Genomic DNA, 26,030 nt, shown 5'->3' on the forward strand with positions numbered 1-26,030 from the left:
ACTTGAATAAAAGCAAAAAAGTGAAGAGTAATGCCATACTGTGGCCAATTCCAGGCAATCAATTTACATCTCCATGGAGACAAGTGGGTGGCAGACCCATTACCACTGCTAGTTAACTACTAGTTAATGCCTTGATTTCTTTTTATCAGACAATTCATTTAAATATATAAATTTCACCTGGGCATGTTTTGTGTGCCAGCTGTCAGCCATCAGCACAAGAAAAGGTAGATCCAGCACTTTTAATATCTGGATCTATTCAAGTCAGTATTATTTGTACAGCACCATTCATACACAACTCACATAGTAAAGTCACAAAATACGCAAATATAAAAGTTCACATACTTTGTGGAATATATGAGTTCAAACATAATGTACCCATAATAACCAATACAAAAAATCCTGACGGTTAAACATGTTTGTTGTTGAGGTTTTACAAGTAGTCCACACAATATAGATGAAAAGGCAGGAGACGGTGTGGACGTGTTATGAAAAAGAAGCTTATTACAAATCACAATGGTCTGGGTGAAAGTTCAACACACAACATTATCACACACGGAATTGCCTATCCAAGCCCTGGTGATACTTCCACATAAAGAGTTTAAATAACCTCTGTAGTGCGTCATATTGAAGGACATATTGAAGGACTACGTGTATATCAGAAGATTATATGAGACATCCAGATACTACATTGATACAGTGTTCTAGCTTGACCACACTATATGACCAGCTTCCAGTTTGACCCGATAACATTAGTGATTACTGTGTTATTCTCTCATTAGTCATTCTGTTATTCTATAGTAATGAACTCAAACCAACCAAACCAATAACATCTGCAGCTTTTACACCATCTAAAAACACTGCAAAATCAAAGGTATACGGCCAAAACCAGACTTAGAGAGACTTATTCATGTGTTTGTCTCCAATAGGTTAGACTACTGTAACTACTGTTGTCCTGTTCACTGGCCTCTCCAAACAAGCCTTAACACAGCTGCAGTACATCCAGAACACTGCTGCTCAGGTCCTGACTAGAACCAGGAAGTACTTCACACATAAGTCCTGTTCTCAGGTCTCTGCACTGACAATGTCAAATCCAGGCTCAAAACAGTTGTGTTTAGCTGTGGATATATGTGAATTGTGTTTATTCTGCGCTTTTCTCTTTTTGGTTGTTTTGTTTTGTTTGTATTGTGATCTTAATGCCTTTCTTTCTTTTCATTCTGTAAAGCACTTTTTTTTTTTACTTTATTTTATTTTTACTTATTTATTACAAGTTTATTTGCATAGTGTAATCATACTTCTGCATGACTGCGCCATGCAAATAAACTTGCCTTTCCTTGCCTAATGTTCAAGTCAATAAAATGAATTCATGCACAGCTTGGCCATAAATTATTTAAGAGAAATATTTAAAAGATGTGTCTTCTATTTAGATTTAAAAATATTAGGCCTCATTTCAAGGAGCATATTTGAGATGAACAGAAACCAAATAAGTCTTGACCGTGTTTGGTTTGGACTCGAGGAACCACAAGGAGAGTGGTCCCAGGTGATCTATGAGGCTCATAAGGAGTTAGCAGGTCTGTAACATACTTTGGACCTCTACCATTTAGATATTTGTGGTGACAGTAAAAGAATTTTGAAATTAATTCAATGATGGACTGGGAGCCAATGCAACACTTGTAATACTGGGATAATATGGTGTCATTTTTGTTCTTGTGACAACCCTCGCAGCAGCATTTTGTCAGTTGTAGCTGCCTGATGGAGGACTTTGTGAGACCTGTGAACAGTTACAATATTTTAATTACAATAGCCCGGCAACCTCGTTGAAGATCTTTTTACAGAGTAGATTCTTTTTTAAAATGATAGAATGAACTTTGTCCACTCAGGCTAATGACTTGGCACACATTCTACACACATGGTTTAGCATGATCTAAACAGTACAGAAACATGTACATATGCCAACAATTACACCACACAGGGATGGCTGCTCTCTCACAATGCAGTTTATTTGTCCAGCCTTCTCACATATACCCTTCTGTACACCACTCTACATTTCTTTAGCCATGCAGAAATAAAATTATGGCTATCTTTACACAGTAAATAATAGGAGTACGGCAGCGAGTTTGCAGAAAGTTACACAGAATCTCATTTACCTGTGCCAAAACCCAAACTTCTTGTATTGCTCCTTTAAAATGAGCTGCATTAAGTCTTATCCCAGGGACATATGCATAAATACATAGAGTTATAGAAGGAGAGAGCGTGCAGAGGCAGTCCGTCCCTCCAGGTCGGCTCTGCTAAGCTGTTCTTGGCAAAAATAGGGTATTTGAGTAAGAGGAAAGACATCTAGATGAGACAGAAGATCTATAGGGAGAGAGTGAGGAGGGAGGATTCCACACCAGCTGCACCTGGGCATCCGGATTTTGGCGAGGACTACGCTTGCTAATTACAAATCAGATCTACAAACTGCTTAGAGTGTATTGAACGCTGCAGAGGGTTCGTCTGAGTGTCCCAAAATAATTAGTGGGAATGTTAATATTTCATGAAGCAAAACAGTCCAGTGCTTCTAAGGTAGTTTTTTTTCATAAGACGGCTTGACAATGTAGAACGTGTGTAAAGCTTTGTAATGAGTTTTGACATTATAATATTTAAACATGCTCTTTCACTTTGTTATGAAGGCTCTCAGGGGTTGTTTAAAGAGGAGGTATTATGCAAAATAAACTTTTTGGAGCTTTTTTCTATGTTGTAACACGGGTCAATCATCATCTGAGTAATCTAGCAATCTCTCCTTATAATTAGTAGTATGATTCTGTCCAGTGCTCAGCCCACAAGCATACGTCACCCATGCTCCCAGTTATTTTACATAAATATACAAAAGCCGGGTGCAAAACGATAGAATACTATTTCACAAACCTGACGCAATGTGCAGGACTTTTATTAGAGGGATGCATGCTGATTGTGTGCACTGAATGGGGAGTGCATGGGGAGCAAAGGGAAGGGTGTTTCAGAAAAAACTTAAAAATTATACAACATGTTCATACGTTGTTTTCAGCAAATATAGCATTTTGAAAACTACAAATTCTAAATATGTTAGTAATGAATACCCCATAGAAGTATAATACCCCCTCTGGAAGGGAACAAGAGAGACATGATGCTAACAGATAGATGTTTCATGAAGGTTATTAAATGAATGGTTTAAAGTAGCCTGTGTGTCATTCCAATGAAATATAAAAGGTGCACTGCGTAACTTTTTTGAATGAGGGTCCACCACTTGCTAGTCTCCAAAACAATTGCAACAAAAATTGTGTTTGAACTGATTTGTAACTTGGCCTTATAGCTAGGGGTGAATCAGGAAACAATTTCCACAAGACAAGACGAAACACGTGACACAAGAACGAGAGAAGACGAGATTTTATATGAAATAAATTGTAAGATTCAGTTCACAATTTTGGTCTCTTTATTATTATTATTATTATTATTATTATTATTATTATTATTATTATTATTATTTTATTTTTATTTTTTTTATTATTATTTTTTTTTTACTTCATTTTATCTCATTGTAGCACAGCTTTTTAGAACCGCCTAACCCCCTTTTTGTTCAAACCAAATGTAAAAACATGTTGATTTTGACATGCAACACTTCAAGGCACGAGATTTTGTGCATTCCCTAAAGGTAGTGTCATGGAGAGACAAGTTTTAATGCCATACTATGGAACATTCCAGTCAAAGAAAATAACATTTCTATGAAAACAGTGGCACACCTTCCTCTTGCAATAGTACATAGGACACCTGTAAAGTAAAAATGTAATTTATATTAATAGAAATAAGAGAGCTCTGTGACTAAATGATGATTTTGTAATGTGCAACCAAGCTTAGATGTGTAGTCTCCAGTCAACTTGAAGAAACTGAATATTTTAATAAAAAATCTAAAAATAAATAAATCTTTGAAGTCAATTTTACATTCTTGAGAATATTTAGAAAGATTTTAGTCGTCATAAGCAACATAAATGATAACATACTGATCTTTTTAAGTGAGTGTGACAAAAAACTTAAGGGGTATGCGAAATGAAGGGTCAGCTCATTAAACATATTATTGGTGCCAATTATACAGTAAAAAAAATGTGTATTGTGCTAACACTTAAAGTATTTAGATCATCGCGTTGTATTTTATTTTTTTTTTTTGAAAATGTTATATTTGCTGAAAAAAACATATTACTCTGTTTCACTTTCGTTTTTGCCTCTGATCTTACCTGGTATAAGCTGGCACTCCTGCTGCTGCACGTCCCACTGACAGTGAGGACTAAGAGCGCAGGCCCTACAGGTGTTCAGTCTGAGGCAGTCGTGCTCCTGTGTGTGCCGGCACCGCGACCACTCCCTCACCGACTGGAAACACACATAGAGACATAACGTAACCATGGACACATAACAACCAGACCTATCCAGTCCACTTCATATTTATATAGCATATTTATTAACTGTTATAATGCTGTTATAAATGGGTAAGAACAGCAGCCAATTGCATGTGTACAATGTAAAATGTTTTAGTGTCCTATTTGACTTGTGCTGAGGTTATCGGAGCCTCTAAAATGTGTAGAAATTAGTTTAGATTAGTTTATCTCACTATGCAACACTGAATTGCATAACTCCCATTTTTACTTTGATTTGAGGTGGTTATTGTAAAAACAGACATTGAATTGCTGCTTACAGTGAAAAACCATTTGAGGTTGGTAGTGCTTAGTTATTTAATTAAAACTGTGTCCAGAGGCCCGAAAATCGCAAAAATCAAGCAGTAAACAAGATCGAACATACCAGTGACCAGCATTGAAAATTAGAACTTAATGAGCTCTAATTTTGAGTGAAGACACCAAGAAAAACATCTCAGCACTACCTGAAAAATGGATTTTCATCGGGTCAATGGGAGCCTGGCCCGAAAAAAAAATCAGCATAAAAATACATAACTTGGTCCATATCGAACCACAACTGGGCCTGACAAAAGTGCACTCCTTCATACTTTTAACATCTCCTCAAATACTGTTCATCTAAAATCCTCGAAACTTGGACAAAAGACACAAAACTTGTGCAATTAACGATAATCAATTTAACCGTGGATATGACTTTGGGTGTGATCATGGTGAATTTTAAAGAAAATGCCAATGAGTACATTATTATTATTCTTATTTTAAAGAAGGGGGCTGTGTTTACATGGTTTACTCTTGACCAGTGCGGTGACTTGTGTAGTGATCTTTCTGGAGATCAATGTCACTTGTAGAAATGGATGGTTTTTCCTTTTCGACTGTTTAAACCAACTGCAAGATGTGGAATCATTTGATCCATGGATATGATCATCCACCGAAGAAAATAAAATTGGAGAACTACAGCATGTACAGGGGGCGGTGAAAAGAAAGGTTGAACAGAGCAATGACGTCCTGGATACAGGAGAATTAAGATCATACAATCATACAAATGTCTAAAATAAGTGTCCTGTACAAAACCTCAAATACCTTCAGACATATATGTGTTAGTGTGTTATTCTATACAAAATAATAATAATAATAATAATAATAATAATAATAATAATAATAATAATAATAATAATAATAATAATAATAATAATAATAAAGTGTAAACTTTTTATAATGCGTCTAGAAGAACTAGATCCTCTGTCTTTTCCTCTGATGGAGCTGGTAGGTCCTGGGGGGTCCTGGGGGTCTGATGCAGCTGGTAGCTCCATCATTGCAGAATCTCTGAAGTGGAGGTCTAAGAGGTCATTCTCTTTCTCCTCCTGCAGTGGCTCGGTCTGCTCATGTGCTTTAGAAAGTAACTCTCCAAAACACTGATTTTCCTCAGCAGCTACTCCTCTCTCTTCACTCAGCCCTTCCTGTCCTCACACCAGGCCTGTTGTTTGACCCTCCACTGTTCCTCTCTCTCTGTAGACCATCTCTCCGGAGACCTGTTGTTGATGGTCTTTGCTCTGTAAACTGCAGTTTAGTATTCATTTATTTTCAGCGTTTTACTACTTACAGTCTAGGGAGCAAACACACCAGTGTCTGCAAACAGTGTCTAGTCCCAGTACAGATTGTATAAGCAGCTCTCGAAGCCAAAACAAGTCCACTATGTGTTGTCTGTTTCTAATTATAAAGTGTTTATTGTCCAAAAATCAGGACATGTGCATTTGCATGCTAGTTGTTGTTAGCTTTATTGAGACTGCAAAACTCTAGTCGCTTAAAGTTGTGAAAAGTGATTATAAACTCATTGCAGTGAATAATTAGGATGCTCTGAATGCATAAGGGAAGTGAGGAATAACTTTGGACCCCTGCAGACTGTTTAAAATGAACTCGTTCTGTTTTTGTTTTGTTTGTTGTTTTTTTTTCCTTGGTACTCCTCGTGTGAGACAGTTTACTTTCAGACCAACAGATAAATACATTTTTTCCCTATTTGTCTATATGTTCTTTTGTGCATTTTTTTAAGCCACATGCCCTTCCTGACGCAACCAGCAACATGGGGAATAAAGTACACAATGTGGTTGGTCCCTTGCTCAGGGAAACGACAGCAGTAAGCACTCAAGAAAGGGGTCCATGTGGTTAGTCGGCAAAAACTCGACCCAAATGTGCCACTGTTACCTGTAAAATATGGAACACCTATTTAGTTTTATTTGTATTCTCTCAGTCAGAACATGTCAAGTGTCAGCGTGACCTCCTCCTCTCCACTGTGCCCCCACGCTCCTGAGTTTTTCAATAACTATGTTCCTGTCAGCTCAATAGGGTTTCACATAATTGCAAAAAATAATTACATTTGACACAAAAATCAAGGACAGCCTGTTTCCAATTCTAATTCAAAATTTTAATTTGATTTGCAGCTTTAATATTAACCCTCCTTCAGCATCAAGAAGTCTGTGTGAGGTTTATGTGCTTCAAATGTTGTAAAGAAGTAAAATTTCTTCTGTTGACTTTTGTTATACTATTCATTTCCAAATGGCGATTATATATATCACATGAGTTCATGACCTCACAAATATCGCAAGAATCCATCCTGCTGCACAAGTTAAAAACATAATGTAATATGTCCAGAAATAATATTTATAGTTATCATTAGTGCAGAAATTGCAATATTTGTGTGCATATGTCCATAGGTCTGTTGATATAGGGGTGAATACATGCATTTAAATATGCATATATATGAATATAAATCTGTATGTTTATCTCTAAGTATGCATATTTATATGTCAATTTGACTGCATTCACACGTGTGTATGTTACATGTTATGAATCTGCGCCACAGATTAATACATGTGCGTATACTGCAGATACATACACAGTATGCTGTGTGTGTAGTTGTTATAATGTGTGATATAATGAACAATGAATATAAATAATCTAATAATGACAAAACTCATTATTATAAATATTAAATGTGAAAAGATGGTCACAAGCTGAATTGTATTTTTGAGCAGGAGTGTTATGTGTGTGAGTTGTGAGTGGTACACACATGCCCCCTCCTCTGGGCTCCGTGTGTGTGTGTGTGTGTGTGTGTGTGCGATGTATGAGTGGTACACACATGCCCCCTCCTCTGGGCTCCGTGCTTCCACAGGCTCAGCTGCTGCTCGGACAGTGAGGAGGGAGGGGCCAGGGAGAGAGCGCCCCCTGTCTGCTGCAGCGATGCGTCCACACTCAGCTACAGGACATAATATATAGAGACAGGAAAAGAGACAATGAGAGACAATCAAAGATTGCACTTCAAAGATGGATACATCAGAAAAAAAAGGAAAAAATCAAGTTAACCCTGCTTAGCTACTTTCAAGGGGTTACACTTAAGACAAGTAAGTTTATCTCCTTGATAATTTGCATTTCTGATGTCAGAGGTTAAGCAGTGGTAAGCCTGGTTAGTACTTGGAAGATTTTTTTAAAAAAAAAGGTCTAGAGGTCAAAATAAGTTGCCTGTGTACTCTCTGCATCTAATTATAAAGTGTTTTATTATCCAAGAATCGGGAAGTGCACACAAGTATGCTAGTTGCTGTTAGCTTTACCTTCACAGCAAAACTCTGCTAAGGTCGTGAAAAGTGATTATGAACTCATCTTGGTGGAATATTAAGATGCTCAGAAAGTGAGGAATAACTTTGGACAACTGCAAACCATTTCAAATTAACTAGTTCTGTTTTTCACATTTTTAAGGCGGTAAAAATCAGGTACAGCACCTTTAAGAGTAAAGAATTTCGATAAAGAATAGACTAAACTTTTTTCTGTTTTAGGTCAATTATGATTACCAGAATGATTTCTATTGGCTAAATGACAGAATAATGACAGAAGGATGTTTTCAAAGTCAGCGGTTTATATACATTTCATTAGTATTTGATACCATTGCCTTTAAACTGTATGACTTTGGTCAAATGTTTTGGATATCCTTCCATAAAGTTTTTACAATAGTTGGCAATGTTGACCCATTCCACCTGACAGAACTGGTGTAACTGAGCCATGTATGTGCTTGCACAAATTTTCAATAAGATTAAGATAAGGGCTGTGTGATTACCACTCCAAAACACTGACTTTGTTATCCTTAAGTCATTTTGTAACTAGTTTGGCAGTATGAAATGGCTTCTTCCTGGTAGAGTGGCCTTTCAGCCCATGTCAGTACAGTACTCGTTACACTGTGGGTAATGACACAATTCAACACCAGCTTCAGCAGCATCTTCACAAGGTCTTTTACTTTTGTTCTTGGGTTGATATGCACATTTCAGACCAAAGCATTCATCTCTGGGACACAGAACTCGTCTCCTTCCTGAGCGGTGTGATGGATGGACATTCCTAAGGTGTTTATATTTGCATGTAATTGTTTGAACAGATGAATGTGGCACCTTCAGGCATCTGGAAATTGCACCCAAAGATGAACCAGACTTGTGCAAATCCACAATTCTCTTCATGATATCTTGGCTGATGATGATGTTACACCAAGAAACAGTGTGTTTCAGGTGTGCCTTCAAATGCATCCACAGGTGTGTCCAACAAACATATGGGTATTCCAAAATGATTTGAATGCATAGCAATCTTATTGTATGTAAACTTCTGACTTTGAAGAAAGTAATGAAAAATGTTTTTATTTTTTTTTGTTTATTAAAAATCCTCTCATTATTCTGGCAATTAGCAAATAGAAATCAATTTGGTCATCCTAATTGACCTAAAACAGGAAAAGTTTAGTTTGGATTCATGTCAGACAGTGAGAAACAGCATATGTGTCTTTTTATATAGTGCATGTACATTTCTGGTTTCAGCTGTACGTTTCTGCCCATCTTGCACACACTGGATGCACCTGAAGCCCACACCACGATTATGAAGACCCATCCCACACATAAGCATTTACTCCACTGTTAGAACATGCTTGGAGTGTATGAGGTCCTTGTAGATGGTTTTTCACTCACCACTGTGCAGTTACTGTGGACAGAGATGCACCGGTGCTCCTCACACCACTGACAGCCCCGAGAGCTGGATGTGCAGCTGCCACAGTCTGCCAGCATGAGGCACTGCTCATCAGGGCTCGCTGAACAAATCACAAATAAATAAGTATTAATTTATGCAAATTTAGACATCCAGGACTATATTATTATCAACAACAACTGGACTTATGTACGTTTGGTAGCAATGAGCTAGCTTCATCAGGGCTTGTGTTTATGACTGTGACTCCCTAGATCAGGGATGTCAAACTCAGTTGCACAATGGGCCAAAATTCAAAACACACTTTAGGTCGCGGGCCGAACAGGATAAACATTTATTGAACACACTAAAACTAAACATAAATAACATAAATAACATAAATATGAATAAAAACAGACAAGAATATTATTTTGGAATAAATAAACTTAAACCTTAAAATACTTATATTTTGCTCTCCATAAAATATATATCCTGTCAAAATTTAGTTAGAAATATGAACAAGTAAATGTTAAAATAACAAACATTCAAATTTCTTTGCTCTTATGTCAATAAACTTAAATTATAAATATCCCAAAAGATTTTGCTCTCCATAAAAATATCTCTTGTCAAAATTATACAAATTCAAAATATGAACATGCTGCAAAACAAAACAAAACTGAAAATGTAAATAAAATGTGTGCGTTTCAGCAATAACAAATCAAATTATTCAGTTCCCTTTGCTCTTATGTCATTTTATCAGACGTGGACGCCTGGCATCTTTTTTTGGCAACAAGTTTGTTTATGTTTGGTGTGAGGTCCTGTGTTGTGAAGATTCTCAGGATGGACTGCAGATGCTCGTCAGTGAGACGACTCCTGTGTGCTGTTTTGTTAGTCTTCATCACTGAGAAGAGCTTCTCACACAGATATGTGCTACCAAACATGCACAAGGTTCGAGCCGCATGTAGATGGAGCTGGGGCATTGCTACGGGAATGGAGTGAATAAACTGTGTGGGCCCTTCAGTGTCGTACTTTGCCTCCAGTGTCCCATTACACTGCAGCTCAATGAGCTCCATCTGAATCTGCACAGGTGCAGTTTCCACATCGACAGCAAATGGGTTGCGAAGCAACTCAAAATTCTTTTTTGGTTCTTCAAAGTCACCAAAGCGCCGTGCAAACTCGGTGCGCAGTGCGCTCAGTTTATCAGTGAAGTACGTATTTGGGAACACCGTTGTGCCAACTTGGTTCAACAGTATTTGGCAACAGGGAAAGTGAGGCAAGTCGCACTGGTGCATTTGTCTCTCCCATAAAAGCAGCTTCACTTTTAAATGCCTTCACTGCGTCATACATGTCAGTGATCATGCGGTCACGTCCCTGGAGCTGGAGGTTTAACGCGTTGAGATGAGCTGTTACGTCAGTGAGAAACGCCAACTCACATTTCCACTTTTCATCCCTAAAAACGGTGGAATCTTTTCATTTACTGTCCATGAACTGACAAATTTCGTTGATGAGCTCAAAAACTCTGTTGAGAACTTTTCCTCGACTTAACCAGAGCACCTCCGTATGATAAGGAATGTCGGCATACTCTGAATCTATATCCCGCATAAAGGACTGAAATTGCCGGTGAATTAAACCTTTAGCTATATAGAGCTATATAAAGTTTACGGTTTGCGTTACAGTGCTCATTACATGGTCCATCTTCAGGACTTTGCCACATAGTGCTTCCTGGTGTATGATGCAGTGATATGCTGTTAACTCACCAGTACAGTTCTCCTCCTGCATCTTTACTTGGATCCTTTCCCACTAGTCCACTTTTTTCACTGCACATAGCCGGTGCTCCATCAGTTGTAAGTCCAATAAGTTTGTCCCAGGGCAGTTTCATGTCGGTTACACTTTGACATACGTTTTCAAAAATGTCTTTTTCAGTCGTTGTTCCGTGCATCGATTTAATGTCCATTATTTCCTCTGTAACGCGCAAATTGGAGCCCACTCCACGGATGAAGATGGCCAGCTGTGCAGTATCAGTCATGTCAGTACTTTCATCCACAGCAGGAGAGTATGCAATAAAGTCTTTGCTTCTTTCACTCAATTGTGTTTTTAAATCAGTGGCAATATCACAAACTTGATCAGCAACCGTATTTCTACTCAGGCTTACATTTGCCAGCTTTTTGTCTGGACATAGGATGTCAAACACCTTGATCATGCAGCTCTTCAGAAATTCTCCCTCGGTAAATGGCCGGGCTGATTTTGCGATCTCCTCTGCCAAGCTAAAACTTGCTTTCACAGCAGCTTCACTTTGTGATTTTGCACGGGTAAAAATCGTCTGCTGAAATGTCAGTTTCTTCCTTAACTCTTCTGCTCTCTGTATCTTCTGCTCTGCATTCAGGTCTTTCAAGTTATCCTGATGTTTTGTCTCATAGTGCCGTCTTAGATTAAATTCTTTAATTACAGCAATATTAGCTCCGCAAATGAGACACACTGGTTTACCGGCAATGTCAGTAAACATATACTCAGCCTCCCATCGGTTTGGAAAGGCTCTGTTTTCACAATCAACTTTTCTCTTTGGCATCGTGAGGGGCTAGATTCCCAATAACTTTCAGCAACAGAAGCTAGACTTGATTGGCATGGGCTGTTCGGCAAAGCAGCTAAAGCGCTGCATTATGGGATATGTAGTTTATTGTGTTATCAGAGCTTCATATCGCCGGGCCATTAATAACAATAATATAAAATGATCTCGCAGGGGCCGGATATAATTACACGCCGGGCTGGATGTGGCCCACGGGCCTTGAGCCTGACACATATGCCCTCGATGTAGCGGTGGGTGGTGACGTTTTAGTGATGTGACAAGGGTGGCAACCCTCTTTCAAACTATCGAGGGTCTTGGTCCAACAGGAAGATATTACTGTTGTTTCAATAAGCTCTCCTCTCCACCTCTATCAACACTGTCACAAAACATCTTCTGGTCTAGACTCTGCTGTGTGGCTACACATGAACAAGATGGGTCACCCTTTTGATAACAGTGACACCTTCCTGTTGGATCAAGAGCCTCGGTGGTTTGAAAGAGGATGGAAGAGGCCGTGTATGAAAGATCTATGAGATCGGCTATAAACAGGCATGGAGGACTGCACTTCTAGCTGTCTCATACCTGGGTAAGGCCGTATGAAGGATGCCCTGAGTTGTTTTTGGTGATATCACTAAAATATCACCTACCGCTACATTTACTGGGAGTCACAGCCACAAACACAAGCTCTGATGAAGCTAACTGGTTGTTAGAAAAATGGCAGCTTCTAAGTCCAGTTGTTTTAGTTTGATAAAGAAATTTGTAACACATATTGAAATATTTATCAGGGCGAGAAAAAGTTTTACTGATTCATATTTCTGCAGTTTATTATTTATATTGATTAAAGAGCTGCATGGAAATTTCCTCTGAACAGACACGTGAAACATTAGTGAAGACAGCAGTCATATGTGAGCCATGTGTGTACTGTGTGTGGAGGTGGAATCCCCGTGTACATGCCGGGTCTGCGTCTGTGTCCAGTAGTGCACATGTTGTTACTATAAAACCCAAGAAGGGTCTGGCTCCAGCTGATGGGGGTGCCATGATGAGCTCTACAAGCTCCACATGTAGTTTGGTTTAATACTTGATTATTGCCCCCCTAACCTTAACTCACTTAACCATAAAGTAAATAATCTAACCTAAATTTGATGCACTTTCACACAGAGCAGGAACAAGGAACTGGGGCTGCCTTTGTTGGGAATTCAACCTCAGGTGTCCGGCAGCTGAGTCAGCTTAGACTTCAGTATTATTGTTATCTATGCAATTATCATTATGCATCTAGAAACCATATGAGTGACATAAGGCAGGTCTACAGATGTGTAATGCACAAAATGTACATTCATGAAGAGATACTAACCACAACAGTGCATTGGTCAGACAGGTGCACTGGTCAGATAGTGACACCGGACAGACAGGTGCACTTACAATGCCCCCTCATGTATCACAAACATCCTCTTAAACACAGCCCTGTGTTAGAACTGCACTCACACTCACCTCTCAAATCAAAACCATGTCTTTCCTGAAGAAATTGTTTGTTTTTTCCCTGAAGTGGAGCAGGTCCAGAACAGCCACACGTTCCGCCACACGTGTGTAATAGTCCTGTTAATCCACCAACACTGTTGTTCACTCATAAACACACAGGTCACAGACCAGACGTCTCCTACCAGACTGTGGCTCCACTGCTCTGCTGTATCCTCCATTTCAGCCAAGAAACTAGTTCATGTTACTTTCTGTATTTCTAACTAACATGTAATCATTATAAACAGGAAGCTACAAACAATGACTTGTCGCTAAAAGCAAGTTATTTTAGACACTTGTGTTGAAAGACTCAGATTGTCCGATTCCCGTGGATCTATAATATGGGTTTATGCAGCGCTGTTTGAGCCGGCTGTGGTCCTCAGTACGTATGTGCACGCCTCTAAAACAACCAGCTGGCTGTCTGGTTGTAAAATTGCATGTTGAGTGTGCGCCGCGCATGGAAGTACAGTATAATAGCCTCCGTAGCACAGGACAACAACACAAGTTAATGAGGTGTTTGAAACTGCCACTGCTGCAATGTGCTCAATGACCAGTAGGGTGTACTAAAGGTCATCGTGTCTTCAACCATATGTCAAACTGGCAGAAGTGGAGGGAAATGGAGATATTTGGATATATTTCTAAATAATTTAATTATACTTTTGACACGTGATGATTTTGGATTTTATTGGACAAGCACTGCTTGTCTTGATTGCCCTGACCACATGCCACTGTAGCCCACCCACTGTAAATGTGGGAATGAAAGAAAGGGGGGATTGCGTGATTCCCTAGACTGAATATGAAATGGACCATTACTTTTAGTTCTGTTTGTATAGTATACTGGTATGTGTGATAACATCTATAATCAGCTCAGACACTGATGTGTAGCATTGTGCTGACTGGTTTGTACTTCACAGAACAAAAAAGTCCTGGGTAAAATTTTTCGAGCTGTGTTTGCATGTTCTCGCTGTGTATGGATGTCTTCTGGGTGCTCCACTTTCACTCAGCCCAAACACGGTACAAAAGCCAATACTCTAGCTATAATCCTTGAATAAGAGACAGTAGGACACAAGGACATTTCTCCTGACAGGTGCTTAGAGGCATTGGGTGAAGAATAGTTCAAATATTGTTTCATACAAGCCCAATAAAGTTCAGTGCAGATTCTCTGTCCCAGGTGTTCCACTGATTATGAAACCAGTCTGACAAATGGATCTGTCAATATGTAATTTAAGCTTTGGAGAGAACAGCCAATATTATAATTAGAATATAAATACAGACAGGTTTTAGGTTTGTGAGGGACAGAGTAGCTTTGAATTGTCACGGAACATTCTCCAGATAGATATGCGTTATGCCATACTGTTGAAAATATAGCATATAATTAGGAGTATATAACATAGGAGTTTATCATCACTACAACATATTAGCCTTCATAGAGCATGAAAACAGACTTATTTTTTTAGAATGATTCAGGCTTTGTAACTACCGTAAATTTCGGACTATAAGCTGCGACTTTTTCCCCATGCTTTGAACCCTGCGGCCTATACAGCAGTGCGGCTTATTTATAGAATTTTACTGGATAACGGCCACCGGGGGGCGCTCTCTAGCTGTAAACGTAAAAGTGAGACAGACGTGGGGAAAGATTCTGCTCTGAAGAATTCACTAGTTTTGATTTTGAACGATCATTTTGCGCATCATGAAATGGATATGATGCAGTTTTTAAGATAAAGAAGGAAATAGAGCAGGGGTCGGCAACCTGTAACACGCAAAGAGCCATTTGGACCCACTTTCCACGTAAAATAAAACACTGGGAGCCGCAAATACTTTTCGACATCTAAAATGAAGATAACACTGTGTATAATAATAATGTAATGGAATAATGTAGGTTTTATTTTCACAGACAAGCCTTCTACACGTGGCAGATAAATATGGCAAAAATTACTTAAGTGCATAAAAAAATATAACTCACCAAACCGCTGCATCAGTGTGAGCCCTGCACTGATTATGTGATTGTCTACTCTGCTCCGCAGTTTCTTTAGGAAAAAAAAACCTCTAAAGGCGTATCGTTTAATCCCAGGTGCTTATTCTCCATGTGCCAAAGCAGTTTTGAAGGTTTCATTGTCTCATTTGCTTATTACGCTCTGCATATTACGCAGAGCGGACTCTGCGCGTGAGAGTCACCTGTAGCGACAAACCCAGATTTTAAGTAGGCATTGTCTGTTAAATTTATCTTTCTTTTTCTTGGAGGTCGTAGTCTCCTCTTCTGGCTCCTCAGTTGTCCTTTTCCCCTTTGTTAAAAGCTCCCCAAAGACTTTTGTTTTGGCTCATTTTCACTCGCTTGTGGCTCTACTTTTGTGCGTCGTGTCTGATGTGTTATACGTGAAACGTCATCGCGGAGACAAGAGCAGATAATATACTTGCTACTACATCAAATAGATTTCTGTGGCGATTTCCAGCAGGATTTTCATGATACATCTACGGACGAGCTTATTAGTGTGTCATTAGGGACGGGCGAAAGTTGCTCCTGACCCCTGTGCGCACAGCGTCTGAAAATCAGGGCTCTTTATGCAGGACTGTGTCTGTGCCTGTGTCTGTGTCTGTGAGACGTGAGACGTGTGCGGTGTTTGTTTTGAACATTGTTCCGCGAGTGTGACGCTTATATTACGCAACGAAAAATAAGAAAATATAATTTTAGTTTAAGATCATAATAATCTTCCAATTTAAACTACAATAAAAAAAGAGCTAACACAAATAAAATACACTTCAATTAAATACTTAAAATTTATTTTCCCAAGCCACGCAGAGCCGCAGTATAAGACTGAAAGAGGCGCATGCGGCTCCGGAGCCGCGTGTTGCCGACCCCTGAAATAGAGCCTCTGCACGTAAGCTCGACATCAATGAATCCAACTTGGTCAATGTAACAGACAATGAGCAGACAACATTCCAGTCAATTATGGGAACGAAATCTCCATCGTATTGGAGGGACAAGAGAAACTTCCTACAAGCATCCTAACCATCTGAATCATACCTGTGAGTTTGTGCAGAAAATACTTCTGAGACTTGATGATAGTGAGCTTTTGCTTTAGAAAACACACATTTAACCCTTGAACTATTACAAAAAAATGTAAAGGTCCCATATTAGGCTTTTTTTTCCAGTCTATATTGTAATATTGTTTCCTCATCAAAACATATCCAGTTATGTTTTGTTTCAGTTAAATGTGTTTAATACACAAGCCCTACATATTTAAGCTGAGTCCTTCTCTCAAAGAGAAAATACTCTGTTCCACCTTGTGATGCGCTAATACAGGAAGTGATCCACTCTGTTTTTACACATACACATACAAATTCACTAGAATCATTTGGGTAATTTCAGCCTTGGAATTGCCAAGCTCTATTGAACTAATGGTAAACAGTAGCTGTTAATTTGAAAACTACTTCATGACATCACAGGGTGGATCAAAGCATTATGAGCTTTGGAGATGTAGACAGACTACAGGTATGTTTTTGATGACGTAACAACTGAGAAAACTTACAAAAAAAAACACTGGAAACTGTGGAAAAAAGTGTATTGTTGGTAATGTGTTTAATAAAAAAAAAAAAAAAAAAAAAAAAAATAGGTAAATGGTTGCCTAACATCTTTACATTTATAATCCCATTTTTTTAAGTGTAAATAAAAATATATATATAAGTTTCACATGAATTCTTTAGTATCAATTTATTAAAACAAATATTTTTTTTTTCTTTTTTAATTTATCAATACTAATGATTTCATGTACTACTTAGTTGAAAAAAAAGCGATAATAATTTTTTTTTTCCATTTTATTTTATTTTTTTTTTCAATTAAATACTAATACTTAATACTTAATCTAATTAAAGACTGTGACACAGATTTTTTTTTTTTTTTTTTTTTTTTTTTTTTTTGAGACTATAAACTTTAGGCAACCATTTATCAGATTTTTTTTTTTTTATTACTCCTAAATTGTTTACAGTGTATAAAATATATTAATACATTGTTTTCGGCTAATATACCACTTTCAAAGCAATAAAAGATAACATGGTGATCTAAATGCATTTAATACACCATAAAAGTAAAAAAAAAAAACACTGTTTAAGATAGCAAATGTCAAATATGTATCCTAAAGTGAGCTGAAGCATGTTTAAAAGAGAATTAAAGCCAAAAGAATGCATGACATGTTCTTTAATTAAGTAGTTATTATAAAGAGTTATCAAAATGTTAATTAGACGTGATTTCGTAAATACAATTGAACAGGTCAGGAGAGTTGTCCCTGTGCTGTACCTGGTCGGGGTGGGCAAAGGGGAGCCCAGGAGCTCATGTCATGTGACTGTGGTTGCCAGGCAACGCAGGACTCTTGAACCCATTGGCAGCGTATGCCCGGTCCAGCACTGGCACAGCGGGACAGGTCAGAGAAGGCCAGACAGGACGGGGCAGTGTAGACCAGGACGTCACTCAGCAGGACGCCAGAGAATCCACCAAATATGTACATGGAGCTGAGGACAGAGGGACAGGCGAAGACAGAAACATGAGAAGTTGAAATTTTTAAAGGTGCACTATGTAACTTTTCTGGTGAAGAGTCTGCCAATTGCCTGTCTTCATGATGTTTGCTTTGCCTGGAATGTTCCACAGTATGGCATTAAAGAAGAAGTATTTCTATGGGTATTAACTGTTGACACATAACATAAATAGACCACCATGTTATCTTTTATTGTTTTTAAAAATGCTAAATTCGCCAAAAAAAAGCCCAACATATTAACATGTTTTGTAAGTTTCACTTTCATTTTTGACGCTCTGAGTCAAAATCAGGTTTATAAAGCTGTAGTGTATTGTTTTGTATCATACTTTTGTATATTTATGGATAATTGTTGTGATAGAGTATGGATAACGAAGGCTTGTTGTCAGGGCATTGGTCAAATCTTACAGCTAACCATAACGAGGGTTCGAATACAGGCCCAGACAGATCGCTAAATTACTCAAACATGGATGGATGACATATAAAACCACTTCAGGCATGTTTTTGGAAACAACGTTATAACATGGTAGAAAGCTCGAAAAGTTGACTTTGCATAATACCCCCTCTTTAAACTTGTCTATTTCCATGAACATAAGCAGGGGGTGCCAGGCCAAGTAAGGTCAGATCTGTGGAGTCTGCAAGTATTTCAAGGTATTGCTGAGCATTAATCAGACACATATAATTAAATAAATACAAGACAGACAAGTTTAATGCTATACTGTAGAACAAACATCTCCATGGACACAAGCAGATTGATGACACCAGGTCTCTGCTGGCAACAGTGAGGAGTTATTCATTTTGAAAACTAAAACTAATTGGTTAACTATAAAATGACTACTTACTGTTTTTGTTTGTATTTTGACACTGAATAGCAATATTATTACCAGATATTGTGTGTGTTGTAATATTTATAAAGTTGTCCATAGATAGTGCAACCTCTCATATGCTGAGGGTATAGCGAAGAGAAGTTAGTTCCAAAGTGAGTGTGGGTGGCTCTTCTATATCCTGGGCATAAACACAGCAGGAAGATGAGGGAAGAATGGGGGAAGAGGAGGAGGAGGGGAGGAAGAGGAGGAGGAGGGAAGGAAGAGGAGGAGGGGGAGACAAACAAAAGTAAAACAGTGGAGTGGAGACTGAGACCTCTGAGCTTTAAACATACAGTAAGCAGCTCTTCAGCAGATGTGGAGATGTGTGGAGATGTGTGGGACAGTGGAGGAGAAGGTTATTCACACTATGTACTAATAGTCTGTCTCGGTGAGTGCTTAGCAATAGTAGTGTAATAATTTCTAATAATATGCAGACCCCAAAAATATTTACCAAATGACAAGTATTCAAAATTGTTTTCAAGATATTTTAGAATGGTTGTAGTCGCTTTTCCTGCTCATTTACAAATTTGGTCTATGGTGAATTGGTCTATATTGCCTGAAACAGTACTTTTTACTGTACATTTCTGAAAATCTACTTTAACATGCCCATATCAAATATTGAAAGTGTCCCATTGAGGATGTGAGCATGAATAAAGGTCTAGTGGTTCAGGTTAACTTGTAATAATAACACAGATTTGAAGTATTCACTGTATTGGTGACCAGTCTATGGCCCTCAATCAGCCCTCATCTTTGACTGTGTTTCTAATGAGAAATGTTTGGACACCCCTGATTTATATTATACTATTATATGCTTATGGTTTAGAGTGTAATGGTGCACGCTGACCCGTTGCTGACTACAGTTGAGTGTCCAAAGCGCTGGGCATCCAGAGGAAGAGATGGTGTGGGGAGGACGGTCCACTGGTCACAGGCTGAGCACACAAACACAAAACGTTATGTAATGTAACATCATGTAATGTAACATCATGTATTGCAACATATTGTAATGTCATGTAGTGTAACTCCATGTAGTATAACACCATGCAGTGTAACATCATGCAGTGTAACGCCATGTAGTGCAACATCACGCAGTGTAACATCGTGTAGTGTAACACCATGTAGTGTAACACCATATAGTGTAACATCATGAAGTGTAACACCATGTAATGTAACATCATATAGTGTGTAATGATACATCATGTACTGTAACATCATGGTAAATGGCCCCATTTTTACATAGCGCTTTTCCACCTTCAAGGCACTCAAAACACATCACCACCGAGGGCAAAAAGGGTTAAGTGTCTTGCCCAAGGACACAACCACAGCATTCATCTATGAGAGCCTTAATTGCACTCCCTACCTGTGGGTCAGTGGATCTAACTGTTTAATTAAGGGTATTTAAAGTCACGGGTGAGATTCGAAATGCCAAGCTCTGGATCAGTTGGCAAACATTCTACCAACTGAGTTACTATCGCCCATGTAGTGTATTGTCATGTAATATAATGTCACATAATATCATGTAGTGTAACACCATGTAATGTGATGTCATATAATGTAACATCATCTAATGTAATGCCATTTAATGTAACACCATGTAGTGTAATGTCATGTAATGTAGTGTAATATAATGTAGTATAGTGTAAATGAAAGTTCTGTATGTTCTGGTCTGAGGAGGACGGACCACCCTGGACACAGGCTGAGCACACAAGTCCAACTGTTACATGTTCACTGAAGTGGAGTTACAGCAATGGGACTTTTCTTGTTTTGAGGTTTTAAAATCAAATGCTTCACAATATTTTCTTTTTTTTTTTTCTATTTCATAGTTCTATTTCTGCTTACTTGGCCTATAAGAAAATAAATCCAGTTCCATCTGAGTAAGATTTTGATGGGAGTAAATTTTCTATACATTTCATAGACTTTCAAAAAATTGAAATATTAAGGCATTGCTAATATCCATAATGTGGTTGTTTAAAGTCCAGAAAGCGCATATATAACGCAAGATTCAGTGAAATGTTTTAATAACTTTGCAGTTTATGAAGTTTCAGAAACAGATTTTAAATAAAATTATAGCTCACCATGTAGCTGATTATGGCTGAGTAGGCTTTCAAACTTTTAATATAGTTTTTTACTGGAATGTTTATGGGAGTGGTCACTGTGTAGTGTCATAACAGGGTTAAAAGCTTCTACAGTTTTTTGGGGATTTTTTCTCATTCTCAACATATGGACATATGGGTGCTAGGGTTTAGGTAGTGACCATTCAGATCAGAAAGTCCTTTTAGCAACCCAAATGAGGGACTCATGTGAGGCTCATTCTGCTTTCTGACTGGATAATCGTCCTGAGAACCAAAATACAAAACTACTGCATAAATAAACTACTTAAACATCTACTACTAAATAATAATTGCTGTCGGTAAAAGCTATATATTCATGAAATTTCTAAATCTTACATACAGTTCTTTTAACACCACTAACTACTCTAAGTGTAATGTTATTAATGCTCTGTCATATTTGTATATGTGTGTACTTGTACTCCATTCCTCTGCAGTATTTGTATATTTAGGTGTGCTTATACTTGCCTATGGTACAGTATAAATAACTCTTTAGTAACCCTCACTGCCTCATTACAGGGGCTGAGGAAACATTGACTTTGCACTTGTCGTCTCAGAGCGCGTCCATAAAGCTCCTCTGCGGGATATTAACTCGGTTTGATTTTTATGACACACTGATATTTTGATGCCCCCGTTGTGCTCCCAGCATATTAATATGCAAATGAGCCTGTGTTAGCGTCGACTGTCACTTAGTGCGATGAGATGGGACTGCCTTTAAATGCGGGGGCTAGCTGCAGGGGAGGGGGCACAGGTTGGTAATGGCCTCGTTAGGGCTGTGCTAATTGGGAGCGCTTGTTTTGGCGAGCGAGAGGAGGAGGTGAGACAGGGCAGGGGTGGGAGGGGTCAAAATGGAGGGTACAGCGACGAGGCTATTACTGTAGAGGTCAAAGGTTAAACGGATTAAAATGTCAACAGTGTGATGATTTAAACGGAAGAGACGGGGCGATCAAGGTTTAGTATTTTACTATGTGAACACTGAATGCAGTACAACACATAAAGCGCTAGTTAAAAGTGCAGTATACAACTTTTCGGGTGGAGGGTCTGCTATCTGCTTGTCTCTATGGAGATGTTATTACTTTGCCTGGAATGTGTTAACTTTTGTCTTCTTTTAATAAAGCCACAAAGTACAACAAAGCTGTATGCAGCTTAAAGCAACACCATGTAACTTTATAGCATGCTGTGAAAGATTATAGCCAAAGCAACAATATTTCAGTGGAGACAAGCAGGAGGAGGCCCTCTTCCTGACCAAAGAAGAGTCAGGTTTGCGGAGATGCAGGTCCACTCACAGTAAAAACAAACACACAAAAAATCCAAAATAAAAAAAGCAATGTTATTTTTTGGCTAAAAGGTTATGTGATAGGTCTGCTGCTTTAAGTTTATATCAAAAAAGCAATAATATTTATTAAGGATTGCCCCTTGAGATGCATCATCTCTTTTTCAAGAGGGTACTCAAGGGGGAAGTTAAAGGTGTCCTATGCAACGTTTCTGGTTTGCTATTTGCTTGTCTTCAGGTGACGAGAGCAGGTGAGTATCTCTGCTCACAGTAAAAATACATGTTTTTCAATGTATTTTTTGCTATACAAATGTATAATTGAAAAAAAGTTAAATCCCATACTGTAGTCTCTATCAAAACAAGTTGGTGGAACTTCCCCACAAGAGATGTTACATACTGCATCATGTCTAACTAGTTGTATATTACAGTTTCAACTTCTCTCTAATACCAATGTGTTATGCACAATATTAGTAGTCAGTATTTTAAATCTTACACTGTGGTTTTCCCATATGAACCTATTCTATATAAGTGATTGTTATCTTTGTTATAAAATGTAAATTATTCTCACATCTGCTTACAAGAGGTCTCAGGTGTCTCTGTGCTATATATAAAATAAAAAACTCAACCTCACCCTCTGCAGGTGGTCTCATGCCCACATTTCCACTCTTGGGAGGCCTGGGAGCTTGAGAGGTCTGCACAGTATCTTTGCTGTTCCTACTACTGCGCTTTTCTGGACTCAGATGTCTGATGTTTTTCCTGGGATCTGCTGTAGCCACTCCTCCAGTTAAGGGGTCACTGCCACTGATTCCTTCACCTTCCTGGCCTTCTCCAGCTCTTCTTTGAGCCCCTGGTATTTCTCTAGTTTCTCATGTTCCTTTTTCCTGATGTTCCCATCAGTTGTTTATCCACCACCACAATGTCTGGTTGGTTCGCCATCACCATTCTGTCAGTCTATATCTGGAAGTCCCAAAGGATCTTGGCTCGGTCATTCTCTACTACCTTTGGAGGTGTTTCTCACCGTCATATTGGGGTTTCTAGTCCGTACTCTGCACAGATGTTTCTGTACACTAAAGCTCCACTTGGTTATGCTCCATGCATGCTTTCCCTACAGCATCTTACAGCCTGCAGTTATGTGCTGGATTGTCTCAGGGGCCTCTTTGCACAGCCTACACCTTGGGTCTTGTCGGGTGTGGTAGATCTGGGCCTTTATCGCTCTGGTGCTCAAGGCCTGCTCCTGTGCAGTCAGGATGAGTGCCTCTCTGCTGTCCTTCAGTCCAGCTCTCTCGAGCCAATGGTAGGATTTCTTGATATCAGCCACATCAGTTATGTTTCGGTGGTAACTCCCAGGGGCTTGTCCTCCCATGATGGTTCCTCCAGCACCTCTTCCTCTGGACTCCACTGTCTGAGACATTCACTGAGCACATCATCTGTTGGGGCCTTGTCCTTAATGTATTTAAGGATCTTGGATGTTTCACCCAATGGTTCTTATGCACTTGGCTGGTTAAGGCCACTTTTTGTCATTAACAGGAAAGATTCCAGTTACACAATCGTCTTGAGTACTCAGCTGGAAGACTGTGCACAAGAAGGCATATTATTCATTAGGTACATTTTAACCTCAAAAGCACATTTTAAGCTCAAAAAGCACTGATGAGTGCATGGTTTCTTAAGACTGGTGCAGCTGTAGGCATAGCCCTTCTAAAAAGCCGGTCCCTCCAATGAAAAAAGGAGATGTGGTTGGGGCTGTTTTAATCATCTGAGATGTTTCTGAAGATCTAATTTCTGTCTTTGTTTACATAAATCGTCCATTAAATGTTCTCTGCAGTAAAAGCCAGTAGCAGACAGAAGAAAGTCTGATCGCTGCAGAGCTGTCAGGCTGTAGATATGATCAGCTCCACACACACACACACACACACACACCCACACACATGCATGCACAAACACACATACACACACATCGGGGTGATTTTCATTTCCTCTCAGGATATGGGACTGTGTGCTCATAACTGAGTATCATGGAGCAGATCACAGTGTGACTGACAGCTGCGTCTGAGCTGTGGAACCACAGTCTGGGGCCGTAAAACCCAGTGTTTAGGACAAAACCAGGAAATTTACACCAATATTAGAGCTTGGCATGGAACAGAATTTTATTACAGGTAGTTGTGCCTGTTTTGACATTATTATTGCACAGCAATATGGAATTCCACAATATCTATGAGTTCACAAGCTCACTAGAGTCCATATTGTACTGCTCCTTTGTTTGGGCTCAAACCAGTGGATGACCATTACAGTCACAGAGCAGCATGGTGGTTTGGGCGAAGGCAAAAATGAAGCTCCCAAGTGAATCCAAACAAATATGGAAACACCAACAGACGTATCACCCTAGTTTAGCAAAAATAAAGCAGATTTTTTTTTAAAATAAAAGATATGCAGAGGGAAGTGCTTTGTGCATTTGTGGAGGGAAAGATGATGTGCTTTTCTCTCAACGGATGTAACAAAAGTTACCTTTAATAAAAAAAAAAAAAAAATTATAGATAAATAATGGCCTAAAGCCCCAAACTTCCTTACTAGGTCAAATCAGCAGACGAATGACTGAAAACTGCCAAACTGACTGTGAACATCAACACATTAGTTTGAATTTGTGTGGAACTCTTCATCACTAAACGTAATAACTCCTCCATCTCCTCTGCATCGCCGCTGTAGGCCTGTGTGTGTGTGTTTGTGTAGACTGAGGAGAGGGGAGAGAGCAGAGCCTTTTTAATCACTGCCTTTCCCTCCCTCTAAATCTAATTAGAGGTGTACGGGGTGAGGGAGGAGGGGTGAGCAGGAGAATGAAATCCAAATGAAAAGTGCCTTGCCGCGTCGACGCGAATCAGCTAATAAACACCCGAGCTGCCATGACAGCCCTCCAAGGTGAGACCGGCACAAACAAATTACAGCTTCCTTCCAGAGTAAATGAAGAGTGAGGGAGGGGTGGGGGGGTGGGGGTAGAGGAGTAGAGAAGGAGGGGGAGGGGGTTGATACAGAAGCAAGGAGAGGAACTACTGTATGAAAGGCTGATCGAGAGAACATTCCAGTAACATTAGAGGCATGACACAGAAACATTATTTTGGTTTAGAACTGACTTTTTCTGGAAGTAAGTAGACATGGGGTACAAATTTTTCCCATGTCTTGCTCCAGTACAAATATATTGTATAAGCGGCTCTGGAGGTTAAAATAAGTCTGCTGTGTGCTTTCTGCATCTAATTATAGAAGGTTTATGGTCATATAATTAATAACCAGGAAGTAGATGTTAGCATGCTAATTGTTGCTAGGTTTACCTTAATGGCAACACTCTTTGAGAGCTGTGAAAAGTGCTTATAAACTAATATAAAGGATCATAAAAATTATCTAGTTCTGTTTTTGACGTTTTAAGACAGCACAGGTGCAGGTACAGTGCTTTGGCCGGTCTTATTTCTGGGGTTTAGGTGGAGTGAACCCCACCAACCTCCAGCCTCTGAACCAGGCTGCTCTGGTATCTGACATGCTCCCGACTTCATTGAAATGTGCACTCTTAAATGCCAGATTCGGGGTAAACAAGACATTTGTCGTCCAGGAATCCTTCTCATCACATTCACATCTGGATGTACTTTTCATCACAGAAACCTGGATTCATTCAGATGAGTCAGTCGCCTTTTCTGAACTGTTACCTCCGGGCTGTGCTTTATTAATGCAGTGAGGTCCACTGGATATGAAGGTGATATCACTTTGATATTTGAAAAAGGTTTAAACTGCAGGTCCCTGACAACAGTCTCTTTTGCTT

At 39.0% G+C, this 26,030-nt stretch overlaps 1 protein-coding gene across 1 annotated transcript in view; it reads right to left on the reverse strand.

Annotated features, from left to right (window-relative positions):
* atrnl1a (attractin-like 1a) overlaps window positions 1-26,030 on the reverse strand; it is a 347,237-nt gene that overhangs the window by 270,571 nt on the left and 50,636 nt on the right. The window contains exons 11-15 of the mRNA XM_033980189.2: window positions 19,698-19,782; window positions 17,756-17,967; window positions 9,401-9,519; window positions 7,546-7,662; window positions 4,242-4,374 (exon numbers count right to left, since the gene is read on the reverse strand). Of these exons, the coding sequence (XP_033836080.1) occupies window positions 4,242-4,374; window positions 7,546-7,662; window positions 9,401-9,519; window positions 17,756-17,967; window positions 19,698-19,782 (666 nt within the window). The remainder of the gene's footprint in view (window positions 1-4,241; window positions 4,375-7,545; window positions 7,663-9,400; window positions 9,520-17,755; window positions 17,968-19,697; window positions 19,783-26,030) is intronic.

The sequence above is a fragment of the Periophthalmus magnuspinnatus genome, chromosome 15 (genome assembly GCF_009829125.3).
Source record: "Periophthalmus magnuspinnatus isolate fPerMag1 chromosome 15, fPerMag1.2.pri, whole genome shotgun sequence".
NCBI lineage: Eukaryota > Metazoa > Chordata > Actinopteri > Gobiiformes > Gobiidae > Periophthalmus > Periophthalmus magnuspinnatus.